Source organism: Tiliqua scincoides, chromosome 12 (assembly GCF_035046505.1).
Source record: "Tiliqua scincoides isolate rTilSci1 chromosome 12, rTilSci1.hap2, whole genome shotgun sequence".
Classification (NCBI taxonomy): domain Eukaryota; kingdom Metazoa; phylum Chordata; class Lepidosauria; order Squamata; family Scincidae; genus Tiliqua; species Tiliqua scincoides.
The window spans coordinates 15,238,555-15,254,320 of record NC_089832.1 but is presented as its reverse complement, the minus strand read 5'-3'; the positions used below and the strand labels follow the sequence as shown (position 1 = coordinate 15,254,320).

General features: G+C 44.9%; 1 protein-coding gene across 2 annotated transcripts in view; it reads left to right on the top strand.

Annotated features, from left to right (window-relative positions):
• The first annotated feature begins 647 nt into the window (after nucleotides 1-647).
• The window catches only part of TENM1 (teneurin transmembrane protein 1), a 277,961-nt gene continuing 262,842 nt past the window's right edge, over nucleotides 648-15,766 (top strand). For both annotated transcript variants that reach the window (XM_066640043.1, XM_066640042.1), the window contains exon 1: nucleotides 648-864. In XM_066640043.1, the coding sequence (XP_066496140.1) occupies nucleotides 648-864 (217 nt within the window). The remainder of the gene's footprint in view (nucleotides 865-15,766) is intronic.

Sequence of the window (15,766 nt, the reverse complement as noted above, 5' to 3'; positions counted from 1 at the left end):
AGCCTCTTTATTGTGCTTTAACCAATGGTCCATTGGTATATGTGGTATATGTGGTCCATCATTAAGCAGAAGGTTGTTAAGTGGCGCACGTCTAAACTTTCTGTGCCACCACCCCTGTAGGTATGCTACTCATACCATCTCACCCATCTCTCTCTCTAATGCAGTGTTTCTCAAACTATGGGTCAGGATCCACTAGGTGGGTCCCCATTTATTTCAGTATTTTATTTTTAATACGTTAGTCTCGTTGCCACCATGGTATGTGACTGCATTTGGGGAAATGTTACAGACCTGTACTTTGAACAAGCTACTATGCATTTTCTTTTAACAATGATAGTAATTGGGATTTACTCCTGGGTAAGTGTGGGTAGGATTGCAGCCTAGGATTGTTAAAAATTTTCCTGCTGGATGATGTCACTTCTGGTCATGACATCACTTCTGCTGGGTCCTGACAGATTCTCATTGTAAAAAGTGGGTCCCGGTGCTAAATGTGTGAGAACCACTGCTCTAATGGAAACAAACAATAGAATTAAAAACGCCCACATCCTTGAATCGCGTGAATTACATTGGCAATTGCGTCTCTTTCAGGTCTGTTCCCTTAAGGAGTCTCCGCTCTTTGTTTTCATGACTCTGGCCCTGCTCGATCAGCAATGGAGCAGATGGACTGCAAACCCTATCAGCCACTATCAAAAGCGAAGCACGAAATGGATCTCGCTTACACGAGCTCTTCGGACGAAAGCGAAGATGGGAGAAAGGCAAGACAGTCTTACGAGTCCCGAGAAACTCTCAACGAATATGGCCAAGAGCTCAGACTGAATTACAACAGTCACAGCAGAAAAAGAAAAGCTGTGGATGAACCCACTCAAGGTATCTTTAATTGTTTATTATGACAAATGCACTATACTTTTGAAAAAAAGTTATATGACCACTGTTTGCGTAATTGATGCATGGCTGTGTGTGCAGATAGGCAAAGGACCCCCATCTGCCGGCGCTGGTGAGTTGGAGTTGATGGCAGGCAGTGGGAAGAACGGGGCGTATCTGGGTAGGGAGAGATGAACCAGGGGACAAGGAGACAGTAGGAAGGGGTGGATCCAGTGGCAGTGCTGCACACGGGATCTTACTCCTTGTTTATGAAACTCTCTGTCCCTTTTCTGCCCCACACAACGGCCAGAAACAAGCACTTTGTTCTCATATAGGAACTCATTAGTTGCACACGATGGAAGACATGCAAATTTTGAACATATTTTTAAAGATCTGAGAGAGAACAATAATCATGGCTGCCCTTTCAGCCATTTCACTTCTAGCAAGGCATTGTTTCACAAAGTGATGCCTCAGCAGAAGTGGTGGGGCTGGGTTCTCCCAGCATCTTGGCAGCATCTTCCTTCCCCCGCCCCTTTTGGTCTCACTCCTCCTCCCATTGCTTTCCTTGATTCCTGAGGCCTTCTCCTCCTCTATCTCCCTCCCAGAGCCTCAGCAGAAGTGGTGCTACTGAACGTGCTACTGGGAGAGCCCAGTTATCACATGGGGCAGATAAAGAGCTTCCATGAGCTGGATACAACCCATAGACCTTACGTTGAACGTACCTGATTTAAACTGAGAACTTGTACAGAGCTGCCACAAGAATCTGTAACTCTTGTTTAAAGTGTGTTTAAAGTGCAGTTTTGATGCACGGTCTTGAAAGCATGTTTGTGGGGAGGGGTCTGCTGGACTTAGCATATCTAATTGCTCCAATCTGAGCCCAGGGAAAAGGGTATTCATGACCTTATTTCCCACTAAGGTTCTGGTGCCAGTGGTGCTGGAAGCCCATGACCTTGAAAGAATCCACTACTGTAGGTTGTGGCAATTTATGGATACATCATAGCAGCTTGGGAGACTATTAAAAAGCTATAGAATCCTGCAGTGACTCTATATTCCCTTCCTCTGAATGTAGCTCGCTTACAAACAGAGGTAAGAAAACAAAGTCACTAGGCAACTCTAAGCTTCCATTATAGACTCCCAGGCTGCTGTGGTTTCTTGGCAGCCAGTGGGCTTGCTTTCAAGTGGGGGTTCCTGAAATAATGCAGGGACTTCTGCCAGATAGCAAGATCTTGATGGACCAGTGGAGAAGTGGAAGTCTTCTTTGTTGGCATCCTTCAGTCTCGGAAGACTATGGTGTCACGCTCTGAATGGTGGTTCTGGAACAGAGTGTCCTCTCCAGTGCGCGAAGCCTGGGTAAAGTAGATATGGAGGATAGGCTGTTACCCATGCAGCAAATCCCCCCTCCCCGCGTTGCTGAAATGGTCCAATGGAAAGGCAGAAGCCAATACGGTTGGTTCCAGCGGCGTCGTAGGAGTTGCCAGAACGTGACTGTGTTCAACCATGAACTGCCTCAGGGACTCCGGCTCCGGATTTTGCGTTGAGGTTGACTCCTGAAGCCTTTTCCATAACTGGATGTAGCCACAAGGCAGTGGAGGTTTGGGATCAGAGTTTTCCTTCTCTCAGATGAGCTGCCTTCCCAGGCTGAGGAGTCCCACCTACCCGGTGGCTGTTTAGTCGCCTCTTACAACAAGTACAGCCAAACCGAGGGCCTATTCTTCTCCCCAGCCCCCAGGGGAAAGTGGAAGTATCCCCATGAGTATTGCATGATCACACCCTTCATCCCACTGGCCAGTCAGGGTTGCTTTCAGATAGTGTCCAGTGCATTAGCTGGGAGTATGCCAAGATGGCTGCTTTCATGTCTACCTGATTGGTTACTTGTGAGCTTCTGTTGAAGGGGAGGAGGAGGAAGATGGGAAAGCAAAAGCAGTTGGGCACAGTAGCAGTGGGACAAGTGCAGAGGGGTTGCGCGTGCAGGTGAGGGCCTTTTAGGGCAGCGGTTCCCAAACTATGCCCAACAACAGTCATAAGGAACTTGCCAGGGTATCACAGGTCACCCACTGCTCTGGCAGGAAGATCACACCGTGTCACTCAGACAGCGGTTGGAGGTTTGGTGCGATGGGAAGAGCATGCACCAAGACCGTGCTCTGTGAAAAGACCTCCTGCCTGTCCTGACCTCCTTACCGCTCGCTGTCTGAAGCGGTGCGCAATGTTCCGAACCTGGAAGTGACTGGAGATGATGTCATTGCCACTTCCAGGAGCCATGTGCCGTAAATGCAGCACACAAAGCATTGTGGGTCTCAAGACTTTGGTAACCACTGCTTGGCCCAGCCTGCACTGACTTTACTTGTTGAAGTGGGGTACCTATGTGAGCTGCAGAGGTGGACAGATCTCTGATCTTCTCTCTCCTCCAATAGTACATTGGGTGGGGTAGGAGAGGGAGAGATGCAGAAATCTCCCTGGCAAGAGACATCAGAACAGGCACATTCATCTTCCCACACAGTTGTCCAGGCCATCTGTTATCTGCTGCTGCTGAATCAGGCAAAGTGGTTTGTGATATGAGCCTTCTATTGTTTGTTGTTGTTCTAAACAATCCGCAGAGCCTCCCTGCATTTACTCTTGCCATCCCTGTGGTATGTTATTCTTTCCTAAAACACATCACTCTTAAGAATGTTTTATAACTGTTCAGAAGCCAATTTGTTTTATCTTCTGCTTTCAAAAGCTTTCTGAAATATTTTCCTAAGAGGAGTATTTTCCCCCCCAACCCAGTAATTTCTACTAGACTTCCTTGCTGATAGTGTAAATAAATAAATAAAATCAAACACTGAATATGGAATCGATCTGCCGGGATACCATTATTTAACATCCCGCATTGAGTGTTGCAGAAGATCTAGTGCAGGGGTGTCAAACTTGTTTCATACTGAGGACCAAATGATGCTTGCTGAGGGCCAGAAATGATGTCATTAGGTAGGAATTGATGTCATTAAACAGGTCATAATCAAAAAGTGCTTTTTCTTACTTAGGAACTCATTCGCTGCAAACAACAGAAGAGAAAATACACAAATCTTGATCATATTTCAAGATATGAGAGCCCAATTTTCACGTGGGCTGCCCTTTCAGCAGTAACACCACAGTACTGCTCAGCAGATGAAAGCCCAAGGGCTGGATAAAAAGCTTCCATGGGCCGTATCCGGCCCCCGGGCCTTATGTTTGGCACCTCCGATCTAGTGTGTTTCTTTTGGATCATGGTAGATTGTTCTTTAGACGGAACCATCATTGTTTCATTGTTGGGCAGACCAGGATTGAGCAAATAAGGAAATCAAAAAATTGCAGACATTTTGGTAAAAATGGACCAGAGTTGGTGGAAAGAAGGCACTCTTCAGAGATTGAACTCATTAACCAAATTAGGAAATGGTAGACGATTTTATTTTATTTGGTTTTCTTAAACAGTTTAAACACTGAATCTCTATACTGGCATAATCCTGTATCCACGGGGGTTTCATTCTAGACCACCACCACCACCCCTGTGGATGCTGTGAATCTGCAGATACTGGGGCAGTTCTGTACTCCAAAGCCCCTTCCAGGTGTTGACGATCTATGGTTCTAAGCTGAACATCTCCAACCCATTTCACGTCTCCAGATCAGAAGCATTTTAAAAGTGATTCTCTTAAAGTGTTGCTACCTTGTTCTTTGCAGCTGGGAATAATAGCAAGTTTTATTATGAGAAACTGCATTTTGAAATGGGGGGGGCATCTGTCAAAAGGAGCATACCTGAACACAGACAGATGGGGAAAAAATGCTATTTTGAGGGTGTGCATCCATCCACTTTACAGACTGGCTGCTTTATATTTGGCATATTGTGACATGCCCCCCCCCCCATTTCTGTATTGTTGCTGAATACCAGACAGCTATCTTGGTATGTCGTGGAATTCAGAGTTCAGCATTGGTAAAAACAGAAATCCTGCAGAAGGTGCTAAATGAAATCTGAGATCATAATTCATTCAGGAGAAAGATTTATTGCATGGAACTGACAGGGAGAGGTCAAACTTTGGGGTTATTCAAAATGGCAGAATTAAACACAGGAATCTGGCTGCTGACATGTATCAATCTATGTTCAGTCTTTGAATCTGTTTGATTATATTCCCCTAGGAATATGGGAGGGGTGGATTAGGCCCGTAAAGGAGAGGGATCGCGGTGCTGGTATGTGCTGTATCCAGTCCTCCTTCCTGGTCTTGATCTGCCTGAATGAATCAACATGGGCTTGTGCAGGTGTGGGTTGACTTGTGGCTGTTGGGGCTTAACCCTGAGGTAAAGGGAACATTTAACCCTGAGGTACCCTGAGGGGAACAACTTAACCCTGAGGTAAGGGGAACATGAGGTAAGGGGAACGTGCTGGAATCCCTAGCATGTATTCACTGCTGAAACAGAGACGCCTGCGTTGGCTTGGTCATGTCGTGAGAATGGATGATGGCCGGATCCCAAAGGATCTCCTCTATGGAGAACTCGTGCAAGGAAAGCGCCCTACAGGTAGACCACAGCTGCGATACAAGGACATCTGCAAGAGGGATCTGAAGGCCTTAGGGATGGACCTCAACAAGTGGGAAACCCTGGCCTCTGAGCGGCCCGCTTGGAGGCAGGCTGTGCAGCATGGCCTTTCCCAGTTTGAAGAGACACTTTGCCAACAGTCTGAGGCTAAGAGGCAAAGAAGGAAGGCCCATAGCCAGGGAGACAGACCAGGGACAGACTGCACTTGCTCCCGGTGTGGAAGGGATTGTCACTCCCGAATTGGCCTTTTCAGCCACACTAGACGCTGTGCCAGAACCACCTTTCAGAGCGCGATACCATAGTCTTTCGAGACTGAAGGTTGCCAGTACAATACAAAAGGGGAACAAATGTCCCCTTACCCCGAGGAGACCTCCAGTGACCAAAAATTCCCTGCAGAATGCAGTGTAGCCTACACTAGTACAGCATTTAGGTAGGATTGGGCTGCCTTTGAATGGGCAAATCATGGCTTTACTGTACTGGATTTTTCATCTGACACCTTACAATAGAAAAATAACACATTAATGCATTTTTTTAAAAATGAATTACGAACTTTTTCCCCTTGATCAAATGGTAATGTGAATTGCACAGCCCAGGTTGTTTTTATACTATTCAAGTTAATGAATTTTGAGTGGTTTTGAGAGGCTAATATAATTAAAGGTTACTTGGTCTTGATGGAGAGTGCAGAATAATCAAGGCACACAAGAGAACATTGATCAGTATTTGGACCGGAAGAGAGATAAGAAATGAGATACAGTGGGCCATCCTTATGGTGGGTTTGGGACCTTCAGATTTGACTCAACACCTGTCCCGACCCATGTTTGGAGGGTTCCACTATGCCTTCAGGATGTGATGGAAGAATCTTCCTGTTACGTCTGGGAGGAGTTCTAAAGCACAGAAAGGCTGTGTGTGGCCTTCCCAGATCTCATAACACCTCCTGGATGTGACCAGAGGTGTCTCTTCTGGTCACGTCCAGGAGGTCCTTGAGATCCCTCTCTCTGCAGATTCTATTATTTGCAGATATCTGTATCTGTGGGGGGTGGGGTGGGGTCCAGGAACAGATCTGTAGATACCAAGGGCTGACTGTACAAGGTATGAAGAAATTCCTGTTTGTCTTGACCAGGGGTGCCCAAACCCCGGCCCTGGGGCCACATGAGGCCCTCGAGGCCTCTCAATGCGGCCCTTAGGAAGCCCCCAGTCTCCAATGAGCCTCTGGCCCTCTGGAGATTTGTTGGAGCCCACTCTGGCCTGATGCAACTGCTCTCAGCATGAGGGCGACTGTTTGACCTCTCACATGAGCTGTGGGATGAGGGCTCCCTCACTGCTTGCTGTTTCACATCTGTGATGCAGTAGCGGCAGCAAAGGAAAGGCCAGCCTTGCTTTGTGCAAGGCCTTTTATAGGCCTTGAGCTATTACAAGACCTTCATTCATTCATATAAGTTCATCTTTAATATTTCATTTATGTAAACTTATGTAAATTTATTCAAATTTGAAATGTAAATTAATTCTTTCCCCCCCCGGCCCCCGACACAGTGTCAGAGAGCTGATGTGGCCCTCCTGCCAAAAACTTTGGACACCCCTGGTCTTGACAATGAGGGAGACAATGAATTGGACCCTTTGAACCTGAATGGACTTTTGCATGTGGACAAGGGCTTTATTGTGACTTCCTTCTTTCAGTAGCTCTCCTTGTAGCCACAAAAGCTGTTCCTTGAAGTTGGGGAAGGAATTGCTTCTGTTGTGACATAGGGGTTGCAACTTATGGGGGGGAGCTGGTGCAAATGCATGAATTGAAGTACCTTTCCAGTGACCCTGGTTACCATTGAATCTATAGTTAATTTTCAAAGGAATTAAATGTGTTTGAAGATCAGGCCAATCAAAAGCTAAAGAGAAGGAAAAAAAAAGATGGAAGCAGAATCAGAATCAAGATAATGAACTGAAACTTAGAATGCAGCCAACGGGCAGGATGTTAGAAGACCTCAATAATGGGAAAGATAATGAGTTATGAGGCAAGAATGAAAGATATGCAATATTGAGCTCTTCAGAGTACTGGGAAAAAAGGTCTAGAATAGTTAAAACAGGAAATTGTGTAACAAAACATGGGCATCAAGTGCTCCAGTAATTTTGGGAGATGGAGGAGGAAATTAGAGGGAAAATGCAGTTGAGATTGTGAATTAAGGAAATATACTATTAAAATTAAAGATCTCTGATAAGGTCAAGAAGGGGAGGTTATTGACCATGCTAGAAAAGAAGTTTTCTATAATTGATTTCCCTTGAGTGAAGATTCTGGAAACAGGATACAATAAAAAATTGCTCAGATGATAAATCTAGCATATGCTATATTTGTGAATCATGTTACCTTGTGACTAAAGGACAATATTCTTAGAATATGAGCTGGAAACACTGAAAGTGGATCTTGGCAGACATATGCAAGTATTTTGAGGACACATCATGTTCATCACTTTGAGACTGTAGGAGGGGGAAAAGGATAGATTATAGATGGGGGAGGTTTCCACGTGCATTAACAGTTTTTAGGATCCAGATGGAGTTTGTTCTAAATGAAGACAAAGGCTGAAATCCTGTGCACACTTTCTGGGAGTAAGCTCCATTGGATACAGTGGGAATTCCTGCTGAGTAGACTTGCATAGGTTTGTGATGAAATGTCACTAAATGAAGGCTGTTTCGGCTACTGTTCTGGGCACTGAGAACAAAATTGCAGTAGTAGTAAGTAAACGTTTGGGTTTCCGGGCCCTACCTTCAAAGGATAGGAGCTGGCCATTTTATGCCACTCCCTGTCTCTTCTTTTGATCATCACCTCTGCTAGGAGCAAGGCTGGTATGTGTTTGTCCTCATTGGCCCCTTCCCAACGCCGATTAACTGCAGAAGCACATTGTTCATCTGTGGACGCTTTTGCCCAGGTCTCATGAGACATCTGGTCTCCTAGATCTCCAAGCTGGTAATGCCATCTCCCAGGTAACAACCCAGTCATTGATGCTACTTCTTCCATCCCTGTCTTCAATCCCCACGCCATCCACTACTGTATGTTGTGACAATGTATGGATACATTACGGCAGCTGGTATAGATGATACAGAATGTATTAACGGGTCTTTTTCCATTTGAGGTCCAACATGTATTGTCACTGTTGCCTTTCTCATGGGCACAAAAACAAATTCTGGAACAAAGCAGCACAGCATCTCACTAACCATTAGATTTGCTAAGATGACAGCCATTAGCGGGAGTCTCACTTTCATTTCAATATTTATTTTGCACCCCAGAAGGAAGGCAACTGTGCTGAAACTGGTTACACCTGAACTGGGGGGGGGGGAGAATGATAGAAGTTAGAAGCTCATACAAAAGGCCAAGTTATAGGCAGCATCTAGGTCAGCCATTTTCAACCACTGTGCCATGGCACACTGGTGTGCTGCGAATGGTCCCCAGGTGTGCCACGGGAGTTTGGTGGAAGGTCATTTATTAATAGGACCATTGGGGATATGAGTCCCCCACCAACAGCAATGTGTGCCTTGTCAGTTGTCCAAAAACTGATAGTGTGCCTTGACAATTGTCAGTGTGCCTTGAGATGACCTTGTCAGTAACCTTGTCAGTGTGCCACGAGATGAAAAAGGTTGAAAATCGCTGATCTAGGTTGTTGGAGAAACCTGAAAGGAACTTCAGTCTAAAGAGCACACACTGAGATGAAGAACAATCACTAGGGTTCTGAAATAAGTATGTTTTGGGACAGATCCTGGGCTAGATTTTCACTGTGAGATACAGGAAGCTGGACTAGATGGGCCTATGGCCTGATCCAGTGGGGCTGTTCTTATGTTCTTAGATGGGGTGCTTGAAAGTTGACTAACTGGAAAGAAATGCATTATTGAGATGCTTGCCCTATGCAGATGGCTAATGGAGGCTTTAAAGAATATCAGGAGATGTCAAACAAAATGTTTCTAGATTTTTATAGGGAATTACATGGAATACAAAGTATAAATGTAAATTGACTTTTCACTGTTTTTGTGTAATCTTAATGTTCTTGAATCCAAAGAAAAGATGCGTAGTTATTTTTCTGTCTCTGAAAATGGGTCAGCCTCTTCTGCTATTTTCCCCCCCAGAGGGAATGATTTTGTTTGGAGGTTGAATAAAACTGCTTGAGATCTTGAGGCCATGTCAAAATTAGGATGACAATTTTGCTTTTTCCAAGACTTCCCCTAGTCAAGTAAAATTAACCAAGCAGGATAAAGATAAACTAAGTGATTCCAGTGCAACATCAGGGAATATTGATTCTCATTAAAAGGGTAAGAAATATCATCTTGACTTGGGTGTGTTCTCTGCAGTTTATTTCAATAAATTCACTTCATTTTTTTTCTTCAGATTTAAGAAAACTTTATAATTCCTGCTTTCAGCAGGAATCCCGAGCAGAAGGAGAAATAGGCTTAATTGGTAAAGACAAAAGAGATCCAGCACAAATTGATTCTTAGAAATCCTGGTCCCTATGGGCATATATCAAGTGTTAACAAAGTTTAGATAGGCTTTCATGAGACCCCTGGGAAATATTTTCATGGAGACCAAGCAAAATTCAGCTGGTGAAAGGAAACTCTGGTAATAACCCCTCTTACAGTGCAATCCTATGCTGGTCTACTCAGAAGTAAACCTTGAATTCATATAAGTATGTAGAGGATTATAGCCCAAATTTTGTTCTGGGTAGCCCAATCCTAATCTGCGCTGGAATAGGCAAGTCAACAGCTGTATGCAGCCCAGGTTAGGAGGTGGAAAGAGCACAACTCAGAGTAAGGAGATTTATGTTCCCTTACCCTGAGTATTGTCCCAGCCACCTCAGTGGGGCTACTCAAATCTGTGCCAGTGAAATCACTGGCACAGATCCAAGAGCCCAGTGTAATGCCAGGCTGCTTGGGAGGGGGTGCCAGAAGCTGGTCCCTCTCCCTACCTGGACTTGGCCCCACCCTCCCTAACCCCCACACCAGCCTCCCCAGGCCAGCTCCAACTTACCCTGCCTGGACTACCAAGGTCAGGGCCGTTCAATTCAAGTACGAGTCCATATCATTATCATCCTCTGGTTAATGATGGCTGGGTTTTCTAAATATCAAGTCCTTTCCAAGGACTTGGGATATTCAGATGTATTTGAATATGAAATATTCATTCATATGTGCAGAATATGAAATATGTGCAGAATATGAAATATGTGCAGTTCCAAGTACAGCTGCCTTTCGCAGTTCATATGGAGTAATTTTTTTTTATACCTAAGTGTACAGGTGTTTATCCAAGCTTTTTGTTATAGCACCAAAACCACCCACTACTATTGGTATATTTTTTTGCCGTTTCCCCCCCAGAGTTGTTCTGTCTCAATCTGAAGATCTTTATACTTGGTAATTTTTAAATGTCCTTTTTCTTCCATTCACACATCCAAAGGTAGTGCCACATCTATAATAATAATAATATCTTTAAGGATTATTAAACAGTAGAGCCAAATATTGTGGTGTGAACTGAATAAAGATACATCACAAATGCATTGATGTTTCAGATTATATTAAGATACAAGTTTCCTTCCTTCCTTCCTTCCTTCCTTAAAATGGGCTGCAAAGCATAATTAAGAAAATGCAGAAAAAATTAATAAAAGCTCAGTTATATACATATAAATTATGTCCCTTTCAACAGTCTCGGCAATTAAAGCGTCAGTTCTGCCTAGGTTTTTAGTTGATGCAATCCTTTGGTCACTGCAGGCAGAATTCTGAAGAGCCAGCAAAGGATGTTTGCAAAGTTGAATAAGGAGAGAGAGAGTTTTTGCATGCTTAAAAAGAAAACAAATAAGAATTGTCAATTTCACTGGTATTGCAGTGAACGTGGAACCTGCTGTTAGGAATGAGCCTTGCTGCCTTGGAGCAATGCCTGGCTAGTGTGCATGGGGATTTAAAAAAAAAAAAAAGAGTTGCTGGCTGTTAGTCCAGAGCAGGGGTGTCCAAAGTTTTTGGCAGGAGGGCCACATCATCTCTCTGACACTGTGTTGGGGGGGGAGGGAGAATTAATTTACATTTCAAATTTGAATAAATTTACGTAAATGAACATATTAGAGATGGGACTTATATGAATGAATGAAGGTCATTCACGCTGAGAGCAGTTGGGATGGGCCAGCGTGGGCTCCAGCAAGTCTCTGGAGGGCCAGAGGCTCATTGGAGACATGGGGATCCCCACGGGCCGGATTAGGCATCCCCAAGGGCCGCCAGTGGCTCCGGGCCGGGGTTTGGGCACCCCTGGTCCAGAGTGTGGTCCATAATGGAAGACTCTATAAAAGCTGTCAAAAATTGCATCACTTAGCGCGCGTGCGCACGCACACTCTCTCTCTCTCTCTCTCTCTCTCTCTCTCCTTTGTTGTGTGATCAGTGGAACAGAAGAAGTATTTTCTACTAACTTCTGTTAGGCATCCAGGGATATAAGTTGATTTGTGACAGAAGCAGGCAGATACTCTGGAACAGGGGTGTCCAAAGTTTTTGGCAGGAGGGCCACATTAGCTCTCTGACACTGTGTCGGGGGCCGGGGGAAAAAAAAGAATTAATTTACATTTAAAATTTGAATAAATTTGCCTAAGTTTACATAAATAAATATTTTAAAGATGAACTTATATGAATGAGTTAAGGTCTTGCAAAGCAAGGCTGGCCTTTCCTTTGCTGCCACTGCTGCATCACAGATGTGAAAGAGCAAGCAGTGGAGGGAGCTGTCATCCCACAGCTCACACGAGAGGTCAAACAGTTGCCCTCACGCTGAGAGAAGTTGCGTTGGGCCAGTGCGGGCTTTAACAAATCTCTGGAGGGCCAGAGGCTCATTGGAGACTGGGGGCTCCCTGAGGGCCGCATTGAGAGGCCTTGAGGGCCACAAGTGGCCCCCGGGCCGGGGTTTGGGCACCCCTGCTCTGGAATGAACCCTAAAAGAAGGAGCTGGAAAGCAGCAGCACCACTGGGGTGCACGTGTGCCAGGAGAGCTGATGTTGCTTGGGAGCAGTGCTGTGATGTCAGCCTCCATCCCTGCATCTCTGCAAATCTCCTTTGCTAATGTTAGTGTATTTGCAAATATTGCTCCACTTGTGTATTGGAAGTAAATTAACACGGGGGTGTCCCTGTATCTGCAGGAGATCCATTCCATGGATTCCCTGAAGATGCAGAAATCTTGGATGGTAGGGGCACCTGTATTAATAGTGCCCCCCACATCCCCATTAATGTTCTTTAAATGCTTGCTGTTAGTTTTTCTTGCTTTAATCCATTTCTGCCCAGCCCACGAGTGTACTCATTTGGTTCCTGCTGTGTATATGCAACATTGTGCAGAAATGACTTAAACAGGGTGCTATAAGCATTCAGACTTATAGCACGAAGAGAGCAGTCTGAATGCCTGATGAAAGGAGACCGAATGCTAAACGGGAAGCAGCAGTGAACTGCTTAGTGTTAAGTATAGTTTCATCAGGTTCCAGCTGCATGCTCTCTTTGTGCTTGAATGTTTATAGCAATTTGTTGTAAACACCGGTAAGCCTTTAAGGAACATTAATGGATGTGTGCCCACGCCCCAGATCTGCAAATAATTGAAACTGTGGATATTGGATCGGTGAATTGGGGGCCCCACTTGTATTTTAATTCTGAGAGTCAGTAAGATTGCTACAGAAGGTTACAGTGTTGGACTTAGACCAGGAAGATCCAGATTGGTGTCCTTGCGAAGCCAGGAGACATACTGAGTGACCTTGAGCCAGTTGCTACCTCTTAGTCTACCCTATTTCATAGAACTGCTATGAAGATGAAAGGATGAAGAGGTGCTTATCTCCACTGCCTCGAGCTTGATGGAAGAAAGGCAGTTTGTAAATGAGAAAAACAAGAAAGAAGCAAAGCAAATATTGTAGGCATGTCCTAAGCTTCCAGCACCCTCCCTTCCTTTGGAATTTCTCACTGTTCTGGGAAGTGAGGTATGAGTGTGCACCATTATTATTTATTATGCAGGAGCTGCAAGGGCCAGAAGAGTTCAGTTGTTTTGTATATAAAAGAAAGCTTGTGGTATGCCTCAGAGCAAAAGAAACCTGAGAGCAAAGGAAACTGAACCTTGGAAGGGATGAACTTAAATAAATAAACTTGGAAACTAACTCAGTCCAGCCTTGTCACCTTGGCAATAAGATAAAAATCCAAAGTGTTTTAACGCTTCTTCTGGAAATGGTATGCGCTGCTTACGATTGAAATAAACCGAGCACAGACAGGATATTTGACTGTGAAATAAGACAAATAAAACAAGACAAAGAAAAGAAAAGGCAAATGAAACTAGAACCTAATTCCCGTTTCCCGGAGGCCCTGGGGCAAAACCTTCTATGGACTCCTCTTGGCCCTACTCCCTCCTTGATGGTGTTTTGGATGCTGCCACTTTCCCCTAGCACTGAGGGGTCAGGGATTGATCTCATTGGAGAGGTGACCACATGTGAACTGAGCCACCCAGTGTAGACAAGCCAGCACGCGTGTTAATATTGACCTCACCCAGTAGGAGTTTGTTGTTTGTTCCCAGGCTTACGGGTAGGGATGGGAGTGATAACAAAATAAAACCCTTAACACCGCTTTATTTTTTGTATTTTTGTAAGGAAAAAAAAGAACCCTTTTTATTTTTTATTTAATGGGGGGTGCCTGAGTAATGACTGTGGCTGCATCTACTGACACTATACCGTCAATGTCACCTGCCTAGTATACTTTTGAAGTGATTATAATTTCACCTGCTAACTGGTTAAGAGGCGCTTTTTCAAGTGGGTGCTCCTCTTTTATTTAGCAGGGGGAGAGTAACTGGCCCACCTCACCCCAGCAGTTTCTTTTCTAGTGGCTGTCTGCTGGTGTTCTTTTTGCATCCTTTTAGATTGTGAGCCCTTTTGGGACAGGGAGCCATTAGATATTTGATTTTCTCTGTAAACCGCTTTGTGAACTTTTTGTTGAAAAGCGGTATATAAATACTGTTGTTGTTGTTGTTATGTGAATTCTGAATTTAAAAAGATAGCACCACCTGCTGCACCTCTAAGTCTGGAAAACACCAAAATAAAAGCGCTTTCTCCCACCTCTACTTACGGGCTGCTCTTTCTGTTAGTAGCGCTCTCATTTGACTTCTTTTCCTATCTTGCTGTTTTTGCCTGTATTACAATTGTTGCAGGCCTATCTCTTTCTCTTCAGCTGAAGTTCTTAACAAAGGACGTAACAGTTTAGCATGTGTGGGTCTGCTTTAATCTCTCAACTCAGCTAATGCACCAGGCGGTGGGCCTTCTCCCGGGTGTGGGTCCTCAGCTGCTACTACTACCCAATGTGGCTGAGCATTGACACCATCCCTGCTAAGCTCACTAATGGATTTTCAGCCGCTGCCATTGAAATGCTGACAAAGATTGGGCCATTCTGATCTCCAGAGGCAGCATGCTCCTTATGTGGGATGCCTCCGCGGAGGAAGCTGTTTCACACATCACCATCTAAACCTTTGCTGGCACTGGAGTTATACCAAAGGACTTCTCCAGTGAAGTGGCATTCTTGACTTGAATTACATCATTTTTGGCTGCTGGCAGGAGTTAAATATTGTGAACATGCTCCTCTTTACTAAAACAAAAAGAACTCTGCACATAGAAAACTGGGAGTTGGCAACCTGCAGTCTCAAAAGACTCTGGTATCGCGCTCTGAATGGTGGTTCTGGCACAGCGTCTAGTGTGGCTGAAAAGGCCCATTCGGGAGTGACAATCCCTTCCACACTTGGGAGCAAGTGCAGTCTGTCCCTGGCCTGTCTCCCTGGCTATGGGCCTTCCTTCTTTGCCTCTTTGCCTCAGTCTGTTGGCCAAGTGTCTCTTCAAACTGGGAAAGGCCATGCTGCACAGCCTGCCTCCAAGCGGGCCGCTCAGAGGCCAGGGTTTCCCACCTGTTGAGGTCCACTCCTAAGGCCTTCAGATCCCTTTTGCAGATGTCCTTGTATCGCAGCTGTGGTCTACCTGTAGGGCGCTTTACTTGCACCGGTTCTCCATAGAGGAGATCCTTTGGGATCCGGCCATCATCCATTCTCACAACATGACCAAGCCAACGCAGGCGTCTCTGTTTCAGCAGTGCATACATGCTAGGGATTCCAGCTCATAGAAAACTAGCATGTAAAGAAAAAGACTGTCTCCTTTTTTCCCTTTAGAATCTAGTTTTTGATGTGTAGGGATGTGTGTGGCATGGAGGCACATTCAGCTATGTGAGTTTTCGTCCAGTAGGCTGAAGTGGTACAGTCCAGACATAGGGATTACTGCCTCAGCTACAGGTTCTGAGAAGTGAACCAAGTGAACCAAACTCTAGTTTCAATTTTTTGGGAGTGGTTTCTTGAAAATCTTCTGTGCCATTGTTTGCACAG